The sequence below is a fragment of the Lepidochelys kempii genome, chromosome 10 (genome assembly GCF_965140265.1).
Source record: "Lepidochelys kempii isolate rLepKem1 chromosome 10, rLepKem1.hap2, whole genome shotgun sequence".
NCBI classification, from domain to species: domain Eukaryota; kingdom Metazoa; phylum Chordata; order Testudines; family Cheloniidae; genus Lepidochelys; species Lepidochelys kempii.
This window is the reverse complement of record NC_133265.1, coordinates 44,925,024-44,945,780: the sequence shown is the minus strand read 5'-3', so window position 1 is coordinate 44,945,780 and position 20,757 is coordinate 44,925,024. Positions and strand designations below refer to the sequence as shown.

General features: G+C 55.8%; 1 protein-coding gene and 1 pseudogene across 2 annotated transcripts; one reads left to right on the top strand and one right to left on the bottom strand.

Annotated features, from left to right (window-relative positions):
- Nucleotides 1–1,647: 1,647 nt before the first annotated feature.
- SNX22 (sorting nexin 22) lies at nt 1,648–10,468 on the bottom strand. Of its 2 annotated transcripts, none has more exons than XM_073363205.1 (6): nt 10,360–10,468; nt 6,392–6,475; nt 5,345–5,449; nt 5,060–5,154; nt 3,580–3,653; nt 1,648–2,322 (listed from the first exon to the last, which is right to left on the bottom strand). In XM_073363205.1, exons 1-6 carry the CDS (start codon nt 10,429–10,431, stop codon nt 2,195–2,197), a joined length of 558 nt encoding a protein of 185 aa, XP_073219306.1. In that variant the 5' UTR covers nt 10,432–10,468; the 3' UTR covers nt 1,648–2,194. The 2 variants fall into 2 exon arrangements, with proteins under 2 accessions (XP_073219306.1, XP_073219305.1); XM_073363204.1 differs by lacking the exon at nt 10,360–10,468 and adding an exon at nt 9,499–9,753.
- Nucleotides 8,722–8,881, top strand: LOC140895208 (U4 spliceosomal RNA; annotated as a pseudogene).
- Nucleotides 10,469–20,757: the final 10,289 nt, after the last annotated feature.

Sequence of the window (20,757 nt, the reverse complement as noted above, 5' to 3'; positions counted from 1 at the left end):
CAGGGCTGCTGTCTGCACCTCTCCCTGTATTGCAGCGTGGTGCCTCTGGTGGGGGCTGCACTTCCTGCTCCTGTTAGTACAGTCCCTGGGACCTGTTCATTTCCCCCTTGGTTAAGGTGTGGCACAGGCAATGCACCCAGTGGTGGAGCTCTGCCCAGTACCTTAAAATCATAGAATATCTGGGTTGGAAGGGACCTCAGGAGGTCATCTAGTCCAACCCCCTGCTCAAAGCAGGACCAATCCCCGACTAAATCATCCCAGCCAGGGCTTTGTCAAGCCTGACCTTAAAAACTTCTAAGGAAGGAGATTCCACCACCTCCCTAGGTAACGCATTCCAGTGTTTCACCACCCTCATAGTGAAAAAGATTTTCCTGATATCCAACCTAAATCTCCCCCACTGCAACTTGAGACCATTACTCCTTGTTCTGTCATCTGCTACCACTGAGAACAGTCTAGAGCCATCTTCTTTGGAAGCAGCTATCAAATCCCCCCTCATTCTTCTCTTCTGAAGACTAAACATCCCCAGTTCTCTCAGCCTCTCCTCAAAGTCATGTGTTCCAGTCCCCTAATCATTTTTGTTGCCCTCTGCTGGACTCTTTCCAATTTGTCCACATCCTTCTTGTAGTGTGGGGCCCAAAACTGGACACAGTACTCCAGATGAGGCCTCACCACTGTCAAATAGAGGGGAACAATCATGTCCCTCGATCTGCTGGCAGTGCCCCTACTTATATACCCCAAAATGCTATTATCCTTCTTGGCAACAAGGGCACACTGACTCATATCCAACTTGTCGTCCACTGTAACCCCTAGGTCCTTTTCTGGAGAACTGCTGCCTAGCCATTCGGTCCCTAGTCTGTAGCAGTGCATTGGATTCCTCCATCCTAAGTGCAGGACTCTGCACTTGTCCTTGCTGAACCTCATCAGATTTCTCTTGGCTCAATCCTCCAATTTGTCTAGGTCCCTCTGTATCCTATCCCTACCCTCCAGCGTATCTACCACTCCTCCCAGTTTAGTGTCATCTGCAAACTTGCTGAGGGTGCAATCCACACCATCCTCCCGATCATTTATGAAGATATTGAACAAAACCGGCCCCAGGACCAACCCCTGGGGCACTCTACTTGATACTGGCTGCCAACTACACATGGAGCCACTGATCACTACCCGTTGAGCCCGACAATCTAGCCAGCTTTCTATCCACCTTATAGTCCATTCATCCAGCCCAACCTTCTTTAACTTGCTGGCGAGAATACTGTGGGAGACTGTCAAAAGCTTTGCTAAAGTCAAGGAACAACATGTCCACTGCTTTCCGTTCATCCACAGAGCTAGTTATCTCGTCATAGAAGGCAATTAGATTAGTCAGGCATGACTTGCCCTTGGTGAATCCATGCTGACAGTTCCTGATCACTTTCCTCTCCTTTAAGTGCTTCAGAATGGATCCCTTGAGGACCTGCTCCATGGTTTTTCCAGGGACTGAGGTGAGGCTGACTGACCTTGTTCATGAGAACATCCAATAGTTGCAACTAGGCTTTTGTCCTCTTTCACCCATTGGCTGAGAGGCCAAACAGGGCATGTCACACCCAGGACACAGCTCTTTATAGGCCTTAGGCCCAGATAAACACAGCACAGCAGCCATCTCCAAACCAGACCCGAGTGATTTATTGCCAATACACATCTGCACAGCTCCCTTTATCCTGCAGGAGGCCAGCCCTTCCCCTGGGGGGCTCTACATGGGTCTGGGACACCACCTCCTCCCCCCATAGGCTCCATCTAGCCTGGCAGGAGCTGCTGCGGTTGGCATAAGGCACTGCCCCTCCCCAGCCAGAGTGCAGGTAGCAGCATTTCCGCTTGCTGTGGCTCTGGCCTCTCTTGCTTTTTGGAGCTGTGGCCAGAGATGGCACTGGTGGAGCAGTTAGGGTCTGGCCTGACAGCTGTCCTGTTCATTACAAGTGCTCAATGAGAACAGTCCCCCAGGAGCTTTCAGCCCAACCTCCATGTGTGTGAAGCACCTGCCCCCAGGCTCAGCAGCAGCTCCCCATTTTGTCCATCACCCCTTGTGTGCGGAGGGCAGGAACAAATCCCAGGAGAAGGGAAGGTACAGCCACTGAGATACAGGAGCGATCCCTAAATGAGACAACCAAGCAGTGCTCCCCCTCCAGTAATGGTGCTGGTGAAGCCCGAGCAGTGGAGAATACCCTCATGAGCCATGCTGGCTAAGCATGTGGGGCCCCACCAAGCACTTTAGGGCTGCCTTCCCCCAGCAGGAGCTTGCTGGTCGGTAGAAGCCTTGTAACACACCACTCAGAACTATGTCTGGCAGCAGCTCTGCAAAACAGGAGAGGAAAGGGGTTAAAAGCACAGCTGTTTCTCAGTAGCAGCAGGAAGACTGGAACTAGACCAGACTCTGGGAGCAGAGCTCTGCAGGGGATTTTTTTTTTAAATCTCATTCCTGCTATTACAGCAGCAGGTCCTGCAGGGTTCCAGTCCCACTGCAGCGATCTAGCCTGCAGGAATTAAAGGGGGACTGGATACCAGATTCAGCTCCACACCCTCTTACATTAAGATTCAGAACCAGATGACAGCCCAACAGCTGCCCACTGTTCCAGTTTCCAGCCTTGCTGACCAGACAGGGCTGCAGGACATCAGATCCCCTTGGAAGGGAGAGACGGCCGAATGAACTGCAGCTAACCTATTCCATCCGCCCCACTGGCCCAGCTGGGCTCAAGGGCTCTAAGAAGCCCTTTACAAGCTGAGCCAGGTTCTAGGCTGTATGGTACCCCCAGGACACATATTAGCCCCATCACTATATGCAAAAGCACTTCACACCCAAGTAGAGCATGTCTAACAGCAGCCTGCAGCACTGCATGGTAGGAAATAAGAGTATTGCATACTTCTGAAACAACTGGGGGGGGGAGGATTAGGGCAGCAGAATAGACCCCACTGCAAAATTTGGCAAAAACTTCCCCTTAAAACCTCAACAGCCCCAGGCCATTGTTCTGGACAGTGCAGCTGTGGGCAGCAAACTTTGTTTTTACATCTTCTCACCAGGGCCTTTGCCCTCTTCCCAGCCTTCTAGGGAAGGATGGGGCAGGGGGTGGGCTTCGGGTGGTTAGAAAAATCTCTTTTCTCCTGAAGACGTTCCTGCCAGGCTGCAGCAGCTGGACTGCACAAGAGGGGAAAGAGTTCAGGCCCCATTGAGACCTTTGTTGCTCTTGGTTTTGTGAAATGTGCCTTTTGGGAAAGCAGGTGGGTCCTGCTCTGCTCCCAGTAACACTGAACGGCCACTGTGCAGGGAGCAGTTGTAGGGTTTAAGTCTCAGGCACTGGCCAAGTTCACTGCCAAGGGGCAGTTTTGCTACAAAGGTAAGAGAAGATGAGCAGAGGGGCAGCACCTCACAGGACACCCCTCCTTTGTAAAGGGAACCAGCTTGCAGGATGCCAGCATTCCTTTGGGAGCGGCGAACACTCAGAAGAGGCCATTGGCAGCAGCCTGCCCAGGAGCAGAGGAATCCATGCCTTCAGCCCAGGACACAACATTTTCCTTGCATCGCCTGCCCCAGGACCCCAGTGCCCCCTGCCTTACCTGTGGAGGAGGGGAGCACGTAGGGATCTTTGTAGAAGATCATAACCGGCCGGTGGGAGAGCAGGAAGCCGTGGCTGCAATGAGAGAGGCAGATGAGGACCTGGCTCCTTCTTGGGCAGTGACATGAGTGGCTAGTGAGAGCAGCCTGACAGACTGCCCCCACACTGCCTCTCCAGTGCCTGGGTCCTGGCAAGGTGGGTCCTCGCCCAACAGGATGGGATTGGGCAGGGGGCACAGGTTCGCTCGTGCCCAGTGGGGCTCTCCTGTGCCTGTGGATCCAGGGCAGATTCTCTTTTGCTCTATAAGGGGGCTCCTTAGTGCAGTCCATCTTCCGCCATTGGGGGTAGAGGGGGGAGGACAAGGCTGCTGGGGGGCGCAGGCTCCCTGTCAGCATATCGGCTCTCCCAGATAGCAGGGGATTCCCTTACCCACAGGGATCTCGACAAAGCAGTTGGAAGGTGGGGCTGTTTCTTTCAGCTGAACCAGTGGAGGGTGGGGGGGACAATAACTCCAAGCCGTTTGACAAGGCAGCTGAGCCTCCACTGCTGGGAGAATTTCTCTAGAAGCAGCCAGCCACCAGGGGGTGCCCTTGCCCTGCAGGTGGCCCAGCTAGCAGAGATAAGGCCAGCGCAGGCGGGAGGGGTCTCTGGCAACGAGCCCACAAGCTAGGAACCCCATCCAGAGCTTGAGGAGGTTGGCCAGCAACTGGAAGCCCTGCCGCCAGCCCCCTGCAGCTGGAGCAAAGCCCCACCACTAGCACTGGGAGGAGGCAGAAGGGCAACTTCTCCCTCCTCAGATTAAGTCACACAGGGAGCTGCAAGAAAACAGAGCCAGGGGAGTGAAGGGCCCAGGCCCTTTGTGGTGGGGGGAGACAGGTGCTCCCCTCTCCTATATGTTAGGCAGAGCTGAGGGAGGGACATACTACCTTGAAGACATCAGGGACCGGGTTCATGTCATCTATGGCCGAGTTTGCACACAGGCCGTAGTTGCCTGAATTTAAGTCTGCCCTGGGTCGGCAAACACAGTTCAATAGCTGCTAAGAGCTGCAGCTGATGAGCCCTGTACTGGTGCACTAAGGGCAGGGCTGCTAGGACAGCCCCCTGCTGGAAAGGCACAGAACTGCTCTGCTGCACAGGTGAGAGGCCGGGCAAACAAAAGAAGAAATCCCCATTGTAACACATTGTCCCTCTCTGGTCCCTCCCAGGGAGCATGAGCAGTTAGCCACATTTCTCAGGTGGGGAAACAGCATTTGAGAGGGGATGGTACCTTTCCAGGGTCACTAGCAAGTCACTGGCAGAGGTGGGATTAGAAGCTAGTGGCTCCAGCCACTAGGCAGTGCTGCCTCACATGAACACTAACCCCACCAGCCCCTCCCATGCCCAGGGAGGGCACCAAGGAATCGCTTGAGCTCCCTGATGTCCCAAGTTCATAGGAGACCTTGGCTTCCACCAGTGGGTGCCCCAGGCCTCAGGATACTCACTCCAGGCTGCTGGCCTTGGCATCCTGCTGAAAGTGCCTGAGCTTCAGGAAGTCCAGCAGTTCCTTAGGCAGCTCCTTGTTGTAGTACAGGACACCCTGCAGCAAACACAGGGGGCAGGTTAGACCTTACCAGAGCCCCTTGCCCCCTGGTGGCAGGACACCCCAACAAAAAACACGTTGGGCCTTTCTAAGGGAGCAAGCCCAAATCCACTCCAGGGGGCTCAAACCCAGCCCAGGAGTCACCAGTGGCAGAGTCCCAGGCGTGGGCTGCAGGGAAACATCCTACCTGAATGTAAACCTCCAGGCCCTGCCGCCGCTGCTCCTGCACCTTCGATATCCAGTTGGGGACTCGCTTGGGGGGGAAATCTGGGACCTTGCACATCTTCTTTATCTAGGGCAGAACGTGGCATTACTATCAGACCAAGTCACAGCCCACCTGCTGCTTGGAGCCACAGGACGCCAGGGTCCTGTGGGGCCCTGGGCTAGAGGCTCTGCTCTGGGGATCCATGCTCCACACCATGCAGGCAAGACCCTGGCCCCAGCCACACCATGGCATGAGGACCCCTCCCCTCTCTGACACACAACAGCACTGAACCCCCTCAGGAGCTGCAAAGGTCTCTTCTCTCCCCAGCACCAGCAGGGGTGGCAGTATGCCCCACCCTCTCCAATATTACACCTCAGCTGCTTGGGTGAGCCCCTGCATTCCTCCCCTCCTGCCAGGATCCTCTATCAGGGTGGTGCTGGTAAGACCCTGAGGGGTTTTGCATGAACACCCCAGTGAGATAACGCAGGTCCCCTTCTCACAGCAACGAGCCCAGGTTCAGGCAGGTGTCGCCATGTCAATTACACTCCGCCATATTTTCAAGCCCCTTTAAATAAAATTAAAAAAAAAAAAAGAAGGCGGAGTAAACAGAGGGCGAGTAAACAACTCAGTGCAGGCCGATGCTGCCCAGGCCTTAATCTGGTGCTGGCTGAAGGGCAGGCACAGTCCAGTGCAGGGAAGAGAACTACACAGAGGTCCATGTTATCCTATCTCCCCGTTCCAGTCACACAGAGCTGTGGGCAGGGACGTGGCTTCCCTTGTAACTGGCATGTGCCCAATCCGCGAGCATACCCCAGAGGAGCAGAACATGGGCAGGGAGACAGACTAACAGCTGGCGACACACGTGTGGAGGAAGTGTTACCATTCAGCACACGTTTGCAGGGATGAATTCCCCAAAGGCAGCAGCTGAGCCCTGTGGCAGTGGAAAGATCAGTTCCCCGGGGTTTGCTGTGGATAACGTGGAGTTAAGCCCTGTTCCCCATTCCAGCTGCTTGCCCGGCCGGCCCTCACCCTTTTATGCAGGGCATGGAACTCGCTGTAGCGCTTCTCAAGGATATGTTTCCGGCCATTGCACAGGACCTCCACCGTAAACACCTGCAAGGGCACAGGAGAGACGTGAGACGGGCCTGCCAGGCCCCACCCTTAGAGCAGAAATACGCAATAAGAGCACACCCTTCCCAGTACACCCCAGCCCCCTCTCCCCAGCTGCCCGAACTGGAGAAGGGACATTGCTTCCCCATAGCCCTCCGGTCGGGCAACTGCTCACAGGGCTGTGAAACTGCAGTGTTTGCTTAGCAGCTAAAGCAGTCGTGTTCCCTCTCCCAGAATGCACTGCACGTGTGAAAACAGAGTCACAAAAGGCTCTTTCAGAGCAGGCTCTGGCTCCAGCCAGGAGGGGAGCAGTGTGGCTAGAGACACTCCCCTCTTGCAGGGCACAGCACTGCCATCCTTAGCATCTGAAAACTGTCTGAAATGCCTCATGCAAATGACAGGCCAGCACGGCTCAGCTCCCTGAGCTCAGGAATCTAGCGCATCTCCCATCCTACCAAACCCTACGCACAGGAGATGCTGCCACCGTCACGTGTAGGGTGGCGCATGCTCTGCCTGAGCAGTGCACAGCTACATCAGAGTCACGCTAGGGTAGCACATGAAGAACTGCAGCCAGCTGGCACTGCAAGGAGGCTGGGTGTAGGCAGGACATAGCTAGGAATTGGGCCAGACCACTAGGCTTAGCACCCACCTGTCAAAGAGTGGGACCGATCATTAATGATCAGCTGTCAGCACTGCCTCACATTGGAATATGGCCCCTCCAGCAGCGTAGCACCCCATAGCCTCACACAAGGCACCAAAGTGAGCATCGATACCATGGCAGCGCGGAGGTTTCCCCATCTGAGGGCTGGCCATGTTTATCTCCGTTTAGCGCATGAAATCTGATCAAGATTGCACAATTGCACATTGTGTGTGCACGCATCCATCTGACACCCGGTGGTGGGAGAGCCAAGCTAATGCAGCAAGGCTCTTCTTGGGGCCCGGCAGTGAGTTTGCCTGCACCATGCTCACACCCCTTGTGCGTTCATTTCGCTCCTCCTAGTGTTGGACGCAGCTCACAGGAATGCAGCAGGTCGCACACGCTCCTGCTTGAGGGTTGGAATTGGCTCTCTGGCTGGACAGTTGCCCTGGATGGGGTCTGGTCACTGCCCAACACAGCAGGACAGGACTCTGAAACCCCTCACCAGAGCCCTGGCACAGAGGACAATTAAATGAGCCAGGCAGGATCTGGCCATGGCCTCCCCAGCCATGACGGTACATAATTACTCAGTGCCCCATAGCAACACAAATCAAATTCCAGCCAGCACCCAGCCTAGATGGCTCACAGCAGCCTCATCTTCTGCGAGTGACTTTCAAACCAGGCCTGGGCAGCCAGTCAGGGGAGCGTTCAACATCTAGAATTCCCGCAGGGGCCCTTCAGCTCTCCCCACACACACACACACAGGGCAAGCACCGGGGGATCCTCAGTCCTTCCTCATCCAATCTCTCAATCAACTAGCTGGGACCAGCTCACAGACCCCCAGCCTCCATGTGGTGCCCAGAGGAGAAGACGTGCCTGGTGCATGTCAGGGGTGTGGTGACCTGCTCATGCCTATGCGGGGAGCAAGACAGGGGAAGTCCCTCAGGTCGACACCCAGTGCTGGGCTGCTGGCCAAGCACAGGTGCAGCGAGGCAGACCCTGTTGCCGGTCACGTCAGGGTGAGGCTCTCCAGCAGAAGCAGGACACGAAGGGAGACTGACCCAGCATAAACAGGGCTTGGGCAGGCAGAGAAGGACACTGTAGCTAAGACAGCTAGTGTGCTCCATGGATTTATAAGCAGGGGAACAGCAGGAGTGGTATTGCCTCTACACACAGCACTAGTGAGACCATTCCTGGATCCTGCATCCATCTGCCCTCTACTCTCAGCCTGATGCTGACCCGGGACACAGGGGACTGCAAAGCAGAGCAGGCCCAGATAGTGTAGGCAGGAGGGGAAGTTTGATCACTTGCCTTCCCTAGCTGCAGGAAGTGAAGGGGGGAATGTTTAATAGCTGGGCAGACAGACAGCCACTGGCTGGGGTCAGAGCTGGGGAGGGGCTGTCGAATCAGCCAGTTGGGATAATATTGAGTATATTGGCTGGCACCACATGGGGCTTCTTCTGCAGCCTGCTCTCCTGGGGAAGGCAGGGAGCCCATAGGCCAGCGCAGACTCCTCAGGCTTAGGGCTGCAGGAGAGAGGAAGGAACAGAGAGAAAGTGAACTAAAATCCCCAGCCCAGGCTGCGCTGCTGCCAGTCAGCCATGCAGGCCAGGGAGTTTTGCAGTGGCAGTATCGTAGCCAATGAGGTTAATCCAAGGCATGATTATTGCTAATTGAAAACTTTTCCCAATACCCCGCCATGACAACTTGAAATATAGTCGGCATTGGCAATTTTTGACAGTCCCACCTTATCAGTGTGGTTGGAGCAGGGAGGAGATGATGACAGGCTGCTGACTGATGCCATAGAAGGGCCTGGTGGGGGCCCTTCTCTGGGTCTTGGCTTCATCCTGCTCCATTGCCCTCCCATGCAGAGGGATGAGCTATGAAGGAGTTATGGGAAGGGTTTAACCCTTTCTCTGTCCTACAGAGGACTGGCATGTTTATAACCAGACAGGGACTGGTGCTTATGCCACAGGCCAGCCCCAAGCCCTGTAGCTTTTACAGGCTGCTGAACGGCGGGGGGAGGGGAGGGGTCAACCCACAAGCCACAGCTCCTGAGCCCCCAGCCAGCTGCAGTGCTGCACCTGGCTCCTGCAGAGACCCCCAAGTCAGACCCCGGGAAAGCAGCACCTAGGCTGGCAAACACACACAACTCTCACCCCGCTGGGCAGGAGAGGGCTGGGACAGCACGGCCCTGGGGACTGCTGAGAGTGCCAGCAAGGGGGGGTGGGACAGGCCCTGGCTCACGGAGCCCCCCGGGGGGAGGAGGATCTCTAGTGCCTCAGAGAGGGAGAAAAAGCCATGGGTCGCTCCTTTACTATTAACTGGCTGAGACTCTCCCTGCGGAGGGGTCTGAGCAGCTGTCGGATGGGAACCGCTAATTACGGACCTGGCTCCTCCTCCTCCAGCCCTCTGATCTCTCCAGCGGGGTTTGTCTCCCGGGGGGGGCACTTTGCAGCCGCATTGCCACGGCCCCTCCCCCACCGCCACCAGGGCAGAACCTGAAGCGGGTTATAAAGAATTTCCTGCGCCGGGAGAAGTTGCCACAAACCCCGCGCCCCGGCAGCAGGAGCCAGGTGAGCCCTGGGCCAGCCGCGGCGGGCGGGCTGGTCCCGCCACAGGGCGGAACAAGCCCAACTCGGATTTCTGTTACTCATTAACGGGGCCGGGAGCCCGGGCACTAGGCGAAGGGAGAAGCTCTGGCGTCTCCATGTCCCCCCCCCTCCGACTTGTGTCCCACTTCAGGCTCCTTGGCTGCTGGCCCCAGGGCACCCTCGGATCCCCCGGCCGGAGGCTCGCCCCGGCTCCCCGACCCGCCCCGGCTGAGGGCAGCGAGGTCCCGGCGTGACGGGACCTGGCTGCGGACCTGGCCTGCGCCGGGCCCCGGCCCCGGGACTCGGCACCTGCGGGGTCCGCTCACGGGCCGCAGCGACTCGGCCCTGGACCCGCAGCGCCACCTCCGCGACCCCAGGCCAGCTCCCCGCAGCCAGGTGCGGTCCCGGGCGGGCTGAGCCGGGCGCCGGAGCCCTCCTCGCCGGGCCCCTCAGCCGCGGGCCGCACGTGGGCGCCGGGCTCAGCCCGGGTGCCCCAGGGCGACGCAGCCCGGGTGCCCCAGGGCGACGCAGCCCGGGTGCCCCAGGGCGACGCAGCCCGGGCCAAGGGGACCGGGCGTAGCGGCTGGGAACCGGGGAAAGGAGCCAGCGCAGCCCGGGATCCCCCGGGCCGGACCGGAGCAGCTCGGCCCCCTCACCGTGTGCGTCTTCTCCGGGCTCGGCTCGGGCTCGGCCCCCGGCCCCACCGCGGGGATAGACACCGCGATCATCGCGCCGCCGGCCGGGCTGGCGAGCCCGCTCCATTCATCGCCGCCCCGCCCCGCCCCGGGCTCCGCCCAGCCCCGCCCCTGGCGCCCACCCGGAGCGCGCGTCGACCCCCCTCGGGACTGGCCCCCGGACCGCGCCCAGCGCCCGAGACAGCCTGGGGCATGGCACCGAGGGGCTGCACCGTAGGGGGGAGCGGGCGCCCTGCCCAGCGGGTAGCCTGGCCCCGGGCCACCACACGTCCCGGCCAGCAGCGGTAACCCTGGCAGGGACTCCAGCGAGGGCGGGCAGCCTGAGTACGCACCCAGGGTCTGGGTCTTCCCTGCTAGTGTTCCCTGAGCTAGCACAGGTGTGCCTCCCTGGACCCCAGTGACACTGTACCCGGGGCCTGCCTGCCAGATGCCTTTGTTACTGCCCCCGTTCACAAGTGGCAGATGAGTGGCAGTCTGGGCGACAGGGTAAGGAAGAATATAAAGTCTCTCCCGGGGAAGGGGGGCGGGGGGTAGTGGCTATTCACTGCACCCTTCTGCATCTACATGGAACTACAACCTGGGGCAGGGAGAATCCTCTCCCCTTACAGGTGCAGTGCACAGATAGCCCAGGGACAGCCCCCCTCCCAGGTACGTGTGTAAACACCCACCCACACCCACGCTCAGTGCTGGTGGTCGGACACTTACTTGGAAGCCTGTATCAAGAGCTCAGGCCAAAGGAGCATGTTGCTGCTCCTCCCCCTGGAATAATTGCAGGGCCTACAAACAGAAGGGATTTCCTGCTGTTCTGTGTCCCTGTAAGGGGTCCCCATCCCATCCTGTGTGAGTGTCGAAGCCTGACCCCAGAGCTCAGGCCTCTTCCCCGCAGGAGAGGGAAGTGACACCTCGGCCAGAGCTGGTTTGACTAAGACCCCCAGGGAAAAGGCGAAGCAGAATCCCCTCATTCCGCTTTCACTTCTTATTTCTGCTAAAGGCCCTCACTGCTGTGAAATGAGCAGAACAGCAGAGTCCCTGGAGGGAAGAGGAAGGATCCCTGCGCACACGGCCCCAGGAAGAGGCGCTGGGGCTAGGAGGGAGCAGGGGGCACTTGAGATACCCTGGGGAGCTAATAGTGCTGGCTAGACAACCACAGCACAGGCAGGAGTTGGCCAAGTTCCCCCTGCCTCTAGGCTTGCTGATGCCCTTCAGCCCCCACAGCCCTTGGCTACTCCAGCCCAGGGCGCTTCCCCCACACCCATCTGCCGATGACCCTCAAACCCAGCCTGAAACCCCTGCTGTTCTAGTGCTGGGTTCCCCTTCAATCCCCCCAGGCCAAAGGAGCCGGTGTGCCTGAGCTGGCTCTCCATGGTGGCTCAGTGTTATCTATTTAGCTAATCCCTGGCTGCTCCAGGGTTTACCTCCATTGCTGATGCCTGACTCGGGCATTAGTGGGCGGGGGGAGGGGCTGGGAGGCACATTCTCACAGCACACCAGTCCAGACCCGGTAAAGCAGGGCAGTGAGGGACCCCATATGATGCACTTGAGCACATGGTCACTGGGGAAGGGGTTCAGGCCGTAATCCCAGGATGGGTCAGGGTGATGAAGTTTCCGTTGGCAACAAGGACTTGGTGGAGCCAGAAGGATAAGATGCCGCTGCTGAGGCTAGGAGCCTGAGCCCACCCGGGCCAGCTCTAGACAAGGCTCTGTCATGCAATGTTGGGGGATGGGACTTTTCCTGGACCTGTTTTCAGGCTGGGTTGGCATCACTCATGTTCACGGCTGCGGGTGGATTTGTGGGGTCCACTTGGAGGTCATTTACAGGGCCTGAGGTTAATGTGTGTGTGGGGGGGTGCTGTTAAAGTTAGCTGGTGCTGTGCTCCTCCCTGAGATCAGTGACACAGGCTCTTCCTATTCTTTGGTCCTGCTCTCAATGTGGGTTCGTTTGGCAGTGACGAGACCAGCTCTGAGCTGGGGCTCAAATCCCCCTGGAGGCGTTCTGGCCTTGCCTCGCCTGGGGAAGGGAAAACTCAGAGGGTGGGAATCAGCGTAGCCTGCAAGGCAAACAGGAGCCGGCGCAAGCGAGAGCCACAGCCAAGTTCCATTCCATCATCCCAGGAGCAGGCAGCCAGTACGGTGCTAAGCCAGAGAACAAGGGCTCTGCTGTGCCTCCCTGCAGCGCTGGGGACATCAGCACGTGAGCCACTGCCAAGGCAGCAGCCCAGCAACACTTCAGCAGCCAGCGGGCATGCTCAGGGAAGTGAGTTTGGCTGTGGTTCCTGGCCCCTCTGCTGGGGCAGGGCAGACGGGCTCAGAGGCACAGAGACAGATCCACAGCGTGCAGTCTGCTGGCTTGTCCTTCCCTTCAGTGCCGTTGGGGCCACATCCAGTTCTGTTAGGAGCAGGCCCAGGCCCAGTGAAGTCAGTGGGAGCTGTGCCCTCTTACACCGTCTCTGAATTTGACCCAAGGTCTGTGCTTGGACTCTGACCCCTGGCATTCAGCCACCCTTTGTTCTGCTCCTTTGTTACCTAGCTGCTTTCAGAGTACATGGCTCCTAGAGCAAATACACCATCTCTTCCCAGCAGCCCACACTGCAAGCAGTGGTGCATTTGCCTGCCAATTACATAGGGCGGGGTGGGCAATAAGGGCAGGTGTTTTCCATGCAAACTTTGAACAGAGGCACAGAATGGGGAGCAACAAACGGCTGCTCCTCCTCTGCAACTGCACGTGTCCCGCTGTGGCAGGGAGGGAGTCAGCATGCGCAGCTCCAGGTGGGGGAAGAGCTTCCTGTGCTCAGCAGCCCTCCTTTCTGGTCAGTCGGGGCACTGCACTCAGCACCTGCAAAAGGGAGCTGGCTGCCGAACAGCAGGAGGTGCCAGGTGAGCGTGTGCGAGGAGGAGATAAAATAAGGAGTGAGCTGGAAAATGTGACTAGCCCCAGATCACTCATTGTGTCTCAGTCACGGTCAGCCTTGGGGCTGGGGGGGATTGGCCAGTGAACTTGGACCTATGTTTGGGTGCCCAACTCAAGACAGCTGTGGCCTGCTTCTCTGAGGGGCTGAATCTCTGTAATGCCTGTTGATTTCGCCTAGTGCCATGAGCGCTGCAGAACCCTAGGGCTTGCCACGTAGGCACCCCACCTTAGAGGACACCTTTCCCAAGGCAGGCCTTGCTGCCCCCTGACAAGGCTGTTGCAAAAGTCACTGAGAACTGGTCAGCACCAGGAGATGGGAGTGGAGCTAAGTCTTCAAAATGGACAGTCAAAGTGATCCTGGGCTGGCTCTCTCCCTGGGAGAATGGACCAGCTCCCAAGAGGGAACAATAACTGTACCACTGGACGACTGTGGGACTAGGTGCGGAGCACAGCAAGGGGGGCATCATGTGAGCAATGGGGCTGGCCAAGAGTTGTAATCCGAGCAATTGAAGCAGTGTGTGAGGGGGTACGTCTGACAGCGCACCCAGCAGCTGGAACGCGAACAGGGGTCTGGAAACTGGCAGATGTGACAGACAACACAGCATCCATTGAGTTGGAGGAGATGCCTGGCCATGGGGCTGGCACAGTCAGGCTGTGCTCGCCCCTGAATGCCTTGGGTGCACTTCAGTGCACGCTCTCCTCAGCCCTGCAGAACAAGGCATTCGGCCAAAGGCTTCCTGGGTTGATGTGGATTATCACAGAGCTCTGGGAGGGGACGGGAGGCCCAGCCAGGCCTGTCTCCTGGGCTCAGGCCTCCAGTTTGGTTGGAAGACAAATGCCCCTCACTGCTGCCAAGCGACAGGGCAATGGCAGCACAGGTGGACACCCGTGCCTCCTTTGCCAGTCCCCAGGTCTGGAGCACGGGCACGTCTCTGGGCCTGGTGCTGTCTGTGTAGAGACACTGGCTCTTCCTAAGGGCAGCCCTGTGAGGCTGTGGCACCCTTGGCAGTTTAGGAGAGGGTGGCTTGGCAAGCAGGGTCCTGCTCCCCTCCGTCTGGGCTGTCCCATTGCAAAGCCGGGCCTGAGCAGCCCTGCTAGTTGGGTGCAGCAGGCAGAGGGTGCTCACCCCAGGCTGCTCTGGGCTCAGGGTCGCTGCTAGCGCTGTTCTTTTCACAGTGGCAGAATGGGAGCCTTGGGCTGGGTTGGGAGCCGCTCCAGAAGAGGAAGGCTGTGGTTGTCCCTCACCCCCACGGCTGGCCACAGCATGTGACATAGGCTGGCGTCATTATCTCCTTTGTCGGGGCTGCATGTGTGGGGCTGGCTCCTGGACTCAATGAGCTCCCCCACCCCACCTTCCCCATCGCACTGGGTCAAAGAGCTAGAGTCGGCTGGCCAGGCAGCTGGGAGGGCCCCACTCAGCAGAACAAGAGCTGAGATCAGCAGGTTGTAAACTCTGCCCTTGCTGCAGCACTCACTGCCTGCTTAGTACAGCCCTCTGGCCCTGCCGCTGCCTCTCCATCCCCACCCCCACCCCAGCCCTGCTTCTCCTGCCCCATCTGGCCCTACCTCCCCCCACCCCCCATCCCTGCCTCTGCGGCTCCATCCCCACCCCCATCCCTGCTCCTTCTGCCTCATCTGGCCCTGCCTTCCCCCGCCCACCCCCCATCCCTGCCTCTGCTGCTCCATCCCCACCCCAGCCCTGCTTCTCCTGCCCCATTTGGCCCTTCCTCCCCCCACCCCCAGACCCTGCTTCTGCCACCTGGTATGGCCCCTCACCTCACCTCACCTCTCCTGCCCCAACCAGCCTCTGGCCCAGCCTTTGTTACCAAGTGCAGGTTGGGTCCCGTTCCCCTCTGCCCTCGCTAACAGCGGGGACCCGAGGGGAGAGGACACTGGTCCCATGGTAAGGGATTCAACTCTCAACTCCCAGCTCCCGGGCCATGTTTTCCTGCTGCTGTTTTGCTGCAGCTTCTGTGTCACACAAGGCAGAGCCTGGCCTGAGCAGTGCTGAAATCACTGCTCCTGTGAGCCACGCAGGCTTCCCGATTCTTGTTACAGCCACCCCCAGTGGCAGTGACCCAGGACCGGGGGACATGCTGCAGCTGAGCCCTCTGAGCTGCGCTTCCCCACAGCAGTGGCTCTGTCCTGGGCCCCATCAAGACAAACTTGTGTCTCTATTCAGCTACCATCCTGGGCAGGTTCTGGCTGGCTGAGGACTCGTGGCTACAGGCTCTCATCACCCAGAGGCTGCCCGCCTCATCAACTGAGCCTCCTGTCCCTTTGGTCTGAGCTCTCAACTGGCTACAGCATCTCCCATCAGTAGCGGTACTTCCCATGCCACCATCTTCCCGAGGGGCTCAGCACCTCCCAAAGCTCCTCACTTGCCCACCAGAGCACAGGACACAGTGGGTGAAGGATAGCTCAGTGGTTTGAGCATTGGCCTGCTGAACCCAGGGTTGTGAGTTCAATCCTTGAGGGGGCCATTTAGGGATCTGGGTCAAAAACTGGGGATTGGCCCTGCTTTGAGCAGGGGGTTGGACTAGATGACCTGAGGTCCCTTCCAACCCTGATATTCTATGAAAGGGTGGAAGGAAGAGCAGGAGGTTCCTCCACCCCCCAGGCTGCTACATTGTTCGCATCAGCAGATGATTTCTCACTGCTGCCCACCACAGAATCCCTCCATGGCACAATGCGTGTGGCTGGCAGACCCTGCTGTGGACAGGCTCAAGAGCAACTTGGTCTTTCCTACCCAGTTCATTGTGGTTAACCCCAGCATCCTTTTCCCCCATCTGTGCCGCTGCCCTTGCTGAGTCTGTGCAGGGATAACGGACTGGGGGGATTGGGGTGACCAGATGTCCTGATTTTTATAGGCTTTTTCTTATATAAAAGCCTATTACCCCCCCACACACACACACACAAACACACACACACACACCCTGTCCCAATTTTTCACACTTGCTGTCTGGTCGCCCTAGGGGGGATTGATTCCTGGGGATGCCCTTCGAGCCCAGCTGGCAGAAGACGCTACAGCCCAATGCTGACGGAAAACAATTTATGACCTAGTGATCCAGCACTTCCATACCCTGGCGATGGGCACTAGAGCAGCACCTGATGCTTCGCCACTAAAACCCAGGGGCCTTGTCTCTGAAACCCCTCAGTTCAGGGTAGAATTACCCGTTAAGGCTGTGTTTCCAGCACTCTCTGTACTCTGTCCCCAACATAATTTACTTCAGGCCAGGTCCCACACTGTCCCTACAGGAACCTCTTAGCGCTGAGCGAATGGTTGGTGCAGGGAGAGGAGTTTGGCTCGAGGAGCAAGAATAAGGTTTGATGTGACGTCTGCCCACAGTATTTTTGTGTGTCCATTTCTAGTGATTGGCTCACATAGTCTTTAATCTGCTGCCAGGTGACTGACATGAGTCCAGGGGAAAGCAGCTCTGCTGGCATCCCCCAGGGATTATTTATAGCCTACTGGCAAAAAAAGGCTTAAAACCAGCCCCTTTGACAGGCTACAGATGCAAATTCTAAAACTAGCAGCAAACTCTGCCTCCCCCCACACACAGCTCCTTTACCAAAAACTGTAGTAAATGGCCTGGTTTGCGGCACACCCTGAAAGATCAACAACCCCAGGGCTCTGTCAGACCAAGAGTGGAGTTGGGTCCAAAGCTGAAGGCCACTCGCAGAGAGCACCCTACTGCTAGCAGTCCCCCGCCTTTAAATCCAGAGGAATGTAGCTCAAGTGCCTCTGGTGACTGTCTCTGTGGCCTGGGGTGGAGGCATCACAAATAGGCAGGTCCCAGGCCAGTTAGGGCTCTATAGAGCCAAATAACTTAAAAGCCACTTGCAAGCTAATAGGCAGCCATGCAGTTCCTAGCACTCCCACAGGGAAAGCACCTTCTGTGCCAGCCTCTGTTTACAGTGTCACCCCATTGTGGCACCTTTGGCCCATCTCCCACGCCACTTCCTCAAAGAGCTCAGGCTACCCTGACTTGTTCGTAACAGGAAGGGGCGGGTTGGGGGCGGAGCAGGGCAGGGAATCTCCTTCTCCGAGCCTGGCTCTAGCCAGCCATTCACCAGCTTTGCCCCCAAGGCATGGCTTTCATTGTCCTTGGCTCATTTTTGGGGTTTCCGGTGTTGCTGTACAGAAACCTTGCTGCAGGATCCAGGCCTTTATGTGGCTTCCCCCTCTCCCCACAGAAGTTTCAGAAACAAGTCACTGACCACAGCTTTCAGGACACGAAAGAGCTGATAGAGACAACTCTAGCCAATGGGAGAGCCAGGATCTTGTCTGAGGCTTGGTATGTGTCACCGTGGTCGGAACATCTGGCCACAGAGCTTTGGCGTATGCAGGGATACAGCCCATCCAGCTATAAATCCCACCTCCCACTGCATCTTAGGAGAGGTTTGACTTACTTACACACAGTTATGGGAACCTGAGTGGGAGCTGCGATTTCCCCCCCACACCGAATGGCTATTAGCCCTGAAATTTTGTTCTGTGTCTGAAGAAACTCATTGCCTCTGTGTCCCCTACCACAAGGAATTACTGAATACTAGGGCTGTCAAGCAATAAAAAAAAACCTAATCACGATTCATCGCACTGTTAAACAATAATAGAATACCATTTATTTAAACATTTTTTCATGTTTTTACATTTTCAAATATATTGATTTCCATTACAACACAGAATACAAAGTGTACAGTGCTCACTTTATATTTTTGATTACAAGTATTTTCACTGTAAAAAAACAAAATAGTATTTTTCAAATCACCTAATACAAGTACTGTAGTGCAATCTCTTTACTGTGAAAGTTGAAGTTACAAATGTAGAATTATGTACAAAAAAACCTGCATTCAAAAATAAAACAATGTAAAATTTTAGAGCCTGCAAATCCACTCAGTCCTACTTCTTGTTCAGCCAATCGCTCAGAAAAACAAGTGTGTTTACATTCGCGGGAGATAATGTTGCCCACTTCTTGTTTATAATGTCACCTGAACGTGAGAACAGGCGTTCACATGGCACTGTTGTAGCCGGTATCGCAAAGTATTTATGTGCCAGAGGCGCTAAAGATTTATGTGTCCCTTCATGCTTCAGTCACCTTTCCAGAGGACATGAGTCCATGCTGATGACAGGTTCTGCTCAATAACGATCCAAAGCAGTGCGGACTGACGCATGTTCATTTTCATCATCTGAGTCAGATGCCACCAGCAGAAGGTTGATTTTCCTTTTTGGTGGTTCAGGTTCTGTAGTTTCTGCATCCGAGTGTTGCTCTTTTAAGATTACTAAAAGCATGCACCACATCTCATCCCTCGCAGATTTTGGAAGGCACTTCAGATTCTTAAACCTTGGGTCAAGTGCTGTAGCTATCTTTAGAAATCTCACATTGGTACCTTTTTTGCATTTTGTCAAGTCTGCTGTGAGAGAGTTCTTAAAATTAACAACATGTGCTGGGTCATCATCCAAGACTGCTATAACATGAAATATATGGCAGAATGAGGGTAAAACAGAACAGGAGGAATATACTTTTTCCCCCCCAAGGAGTTCAGTCACAAATGTAATTAACATTTTTTAATGAGCGTCATCAGCAGGGAAGCATGTCCTCTGGAATGGTGGCAGAAGTATGAAGGAGCATATAAATGTTTAGCATAGCTGGCACATATATACCTTGCAATGCTGCTGTTCAAGGCTGATTCCCCACTCTGGCACTTTGAGTGCAGGAGGTGGGGGCCTGCAAGAATTTTTAAAAATTAATACTTGCCACTCCAGGCTTGTATTAAACTCCCAAGTTTACAGCTTCTCTCTGACCTTGGATGGGTAGATGCTGCCACCACTCAAGTGCAAAACCCCCTTTTGGAACCTAGGAAGGCGCACTTGGGAATTCCTTCCTGTGGGGTACCCTCAAGCCCTTTCACCCCTCCCCTCCAGGGAAGAGCTAAGAAAGAAAAAAAAATAAATCAGCTGTTGTCACCAGCTAATTAAACAACATGTGCACAAACCTCTTAGGACACCAAAAATCCAATCGTGTTCTTAAAAAAGGTAAATTTTATTAAAAACAAAAAGAAAGAAAATACATCTGGAACTTAGGCTTTTGCTAGATTTTAAAAGAGCAATTCCAAAAATTAAGCACCCAAAATAGCTTTCTTGGGGGTTCAGCTTAAAGGTTACAAGCAAACAGAGGGTTAGCACAGAGGAGTCCACTTAGCCATAGGAAATAAACAGAAATAAATCTAATTGCATCTTTCTAAACATTCCTAATCTACTTACACATTTGGGAGTTCCAAATAGTAGTTCTAGGTATGATCTGATGATTTATGATCATACCTGGCTTAAAGCTTCTCATAGCATAACTGCTCCCTGTTCCCCTCTTTTCCAGAGAACAACAGAGACACAAAGGGGTAGTTTTTCCCCCGGATTTTAAAAAGTTCTAGCCTTCCCATTGGCTCTTTTGGTCAGGTGCCCACTCTCTTTCTTTTACCTGGGGGACTTTATTAATGCTTTACAGGTAAAGCAAGCAGAGAACAGTCACCCAGAGGGATTTTATAGCTAACTGGCTGGCTGGGTGCCCAAAAAAGGGAGCTACCTCCCCCCACTCCTCCCATTTATCACAGCTGGCTACAAAAGTACCATGCAAATACCTGTTCTCACTTTCTGGTGACATTGTAAATAAGAAGAGGGCAGCATTATCTCCTGTAAATGTAAACAAACTTGTTTGTCTTAGCAATTGGCTGAACAAGTAGGACTGAGTGGACTTGTAGGCTCTGACATTTTACATTCTTTTGTTTTTGAGTGCAGTTATGTAACAAACAAAAAAATCTACATTTGTGTAAGGTGACTGTTGCCCCCTTACTAACATTCAGAGGGGGTGTTTTGTTCCCAGTACTAAAAGGGGGAAGGGTGGATGGGGAATGAGGACCCTGAGACTGACAGCCCCCAGGAACAATGGGGAGAGGCCAATGCTCCAGGTCAGCCTGAATGACAGGGCGGGCAGGCTAATCAGGGAGTCAGGAGGCTATGGAGGGCCTGTCCTTCATGTGAGCTGGAATTGCCTGGGTCAGACAGAGTGGGGCCGAGCTAAGGAGAAAGCAGGGGCCCAAGCTAAGCTGGGGAGCAGAGCTGTGCCAGATCCAGAGAGAGCAGACCCTGTCCTGGGAGCAGAGCTGCAGCCCCAAAGCCAGAGGCACAGACCAGAGAGAGCAGACTTGCCCTAGGAGCAGAGCTGCAGCAACCAGAGCTAGAGGGTCCAGAAAAGCAGCCCAGGAAGCAGGTCAGTGCTGGGAGCAGTCAGCAGACCTGTCCTGGGAGCAGAGCTGCAGCAACCAGAGGCAGAGGGGCCAAAGAAGCAGCCCAGGGACCTGGAGGCAGAGCAGCAGCAGTGCAGAGACAAAGTGGTGCAGCTGGGGCTGGAGCAGTCTGGAGCTGGGTGCGGTGAGCAGCTGGGGAGACCGAGGGGGAC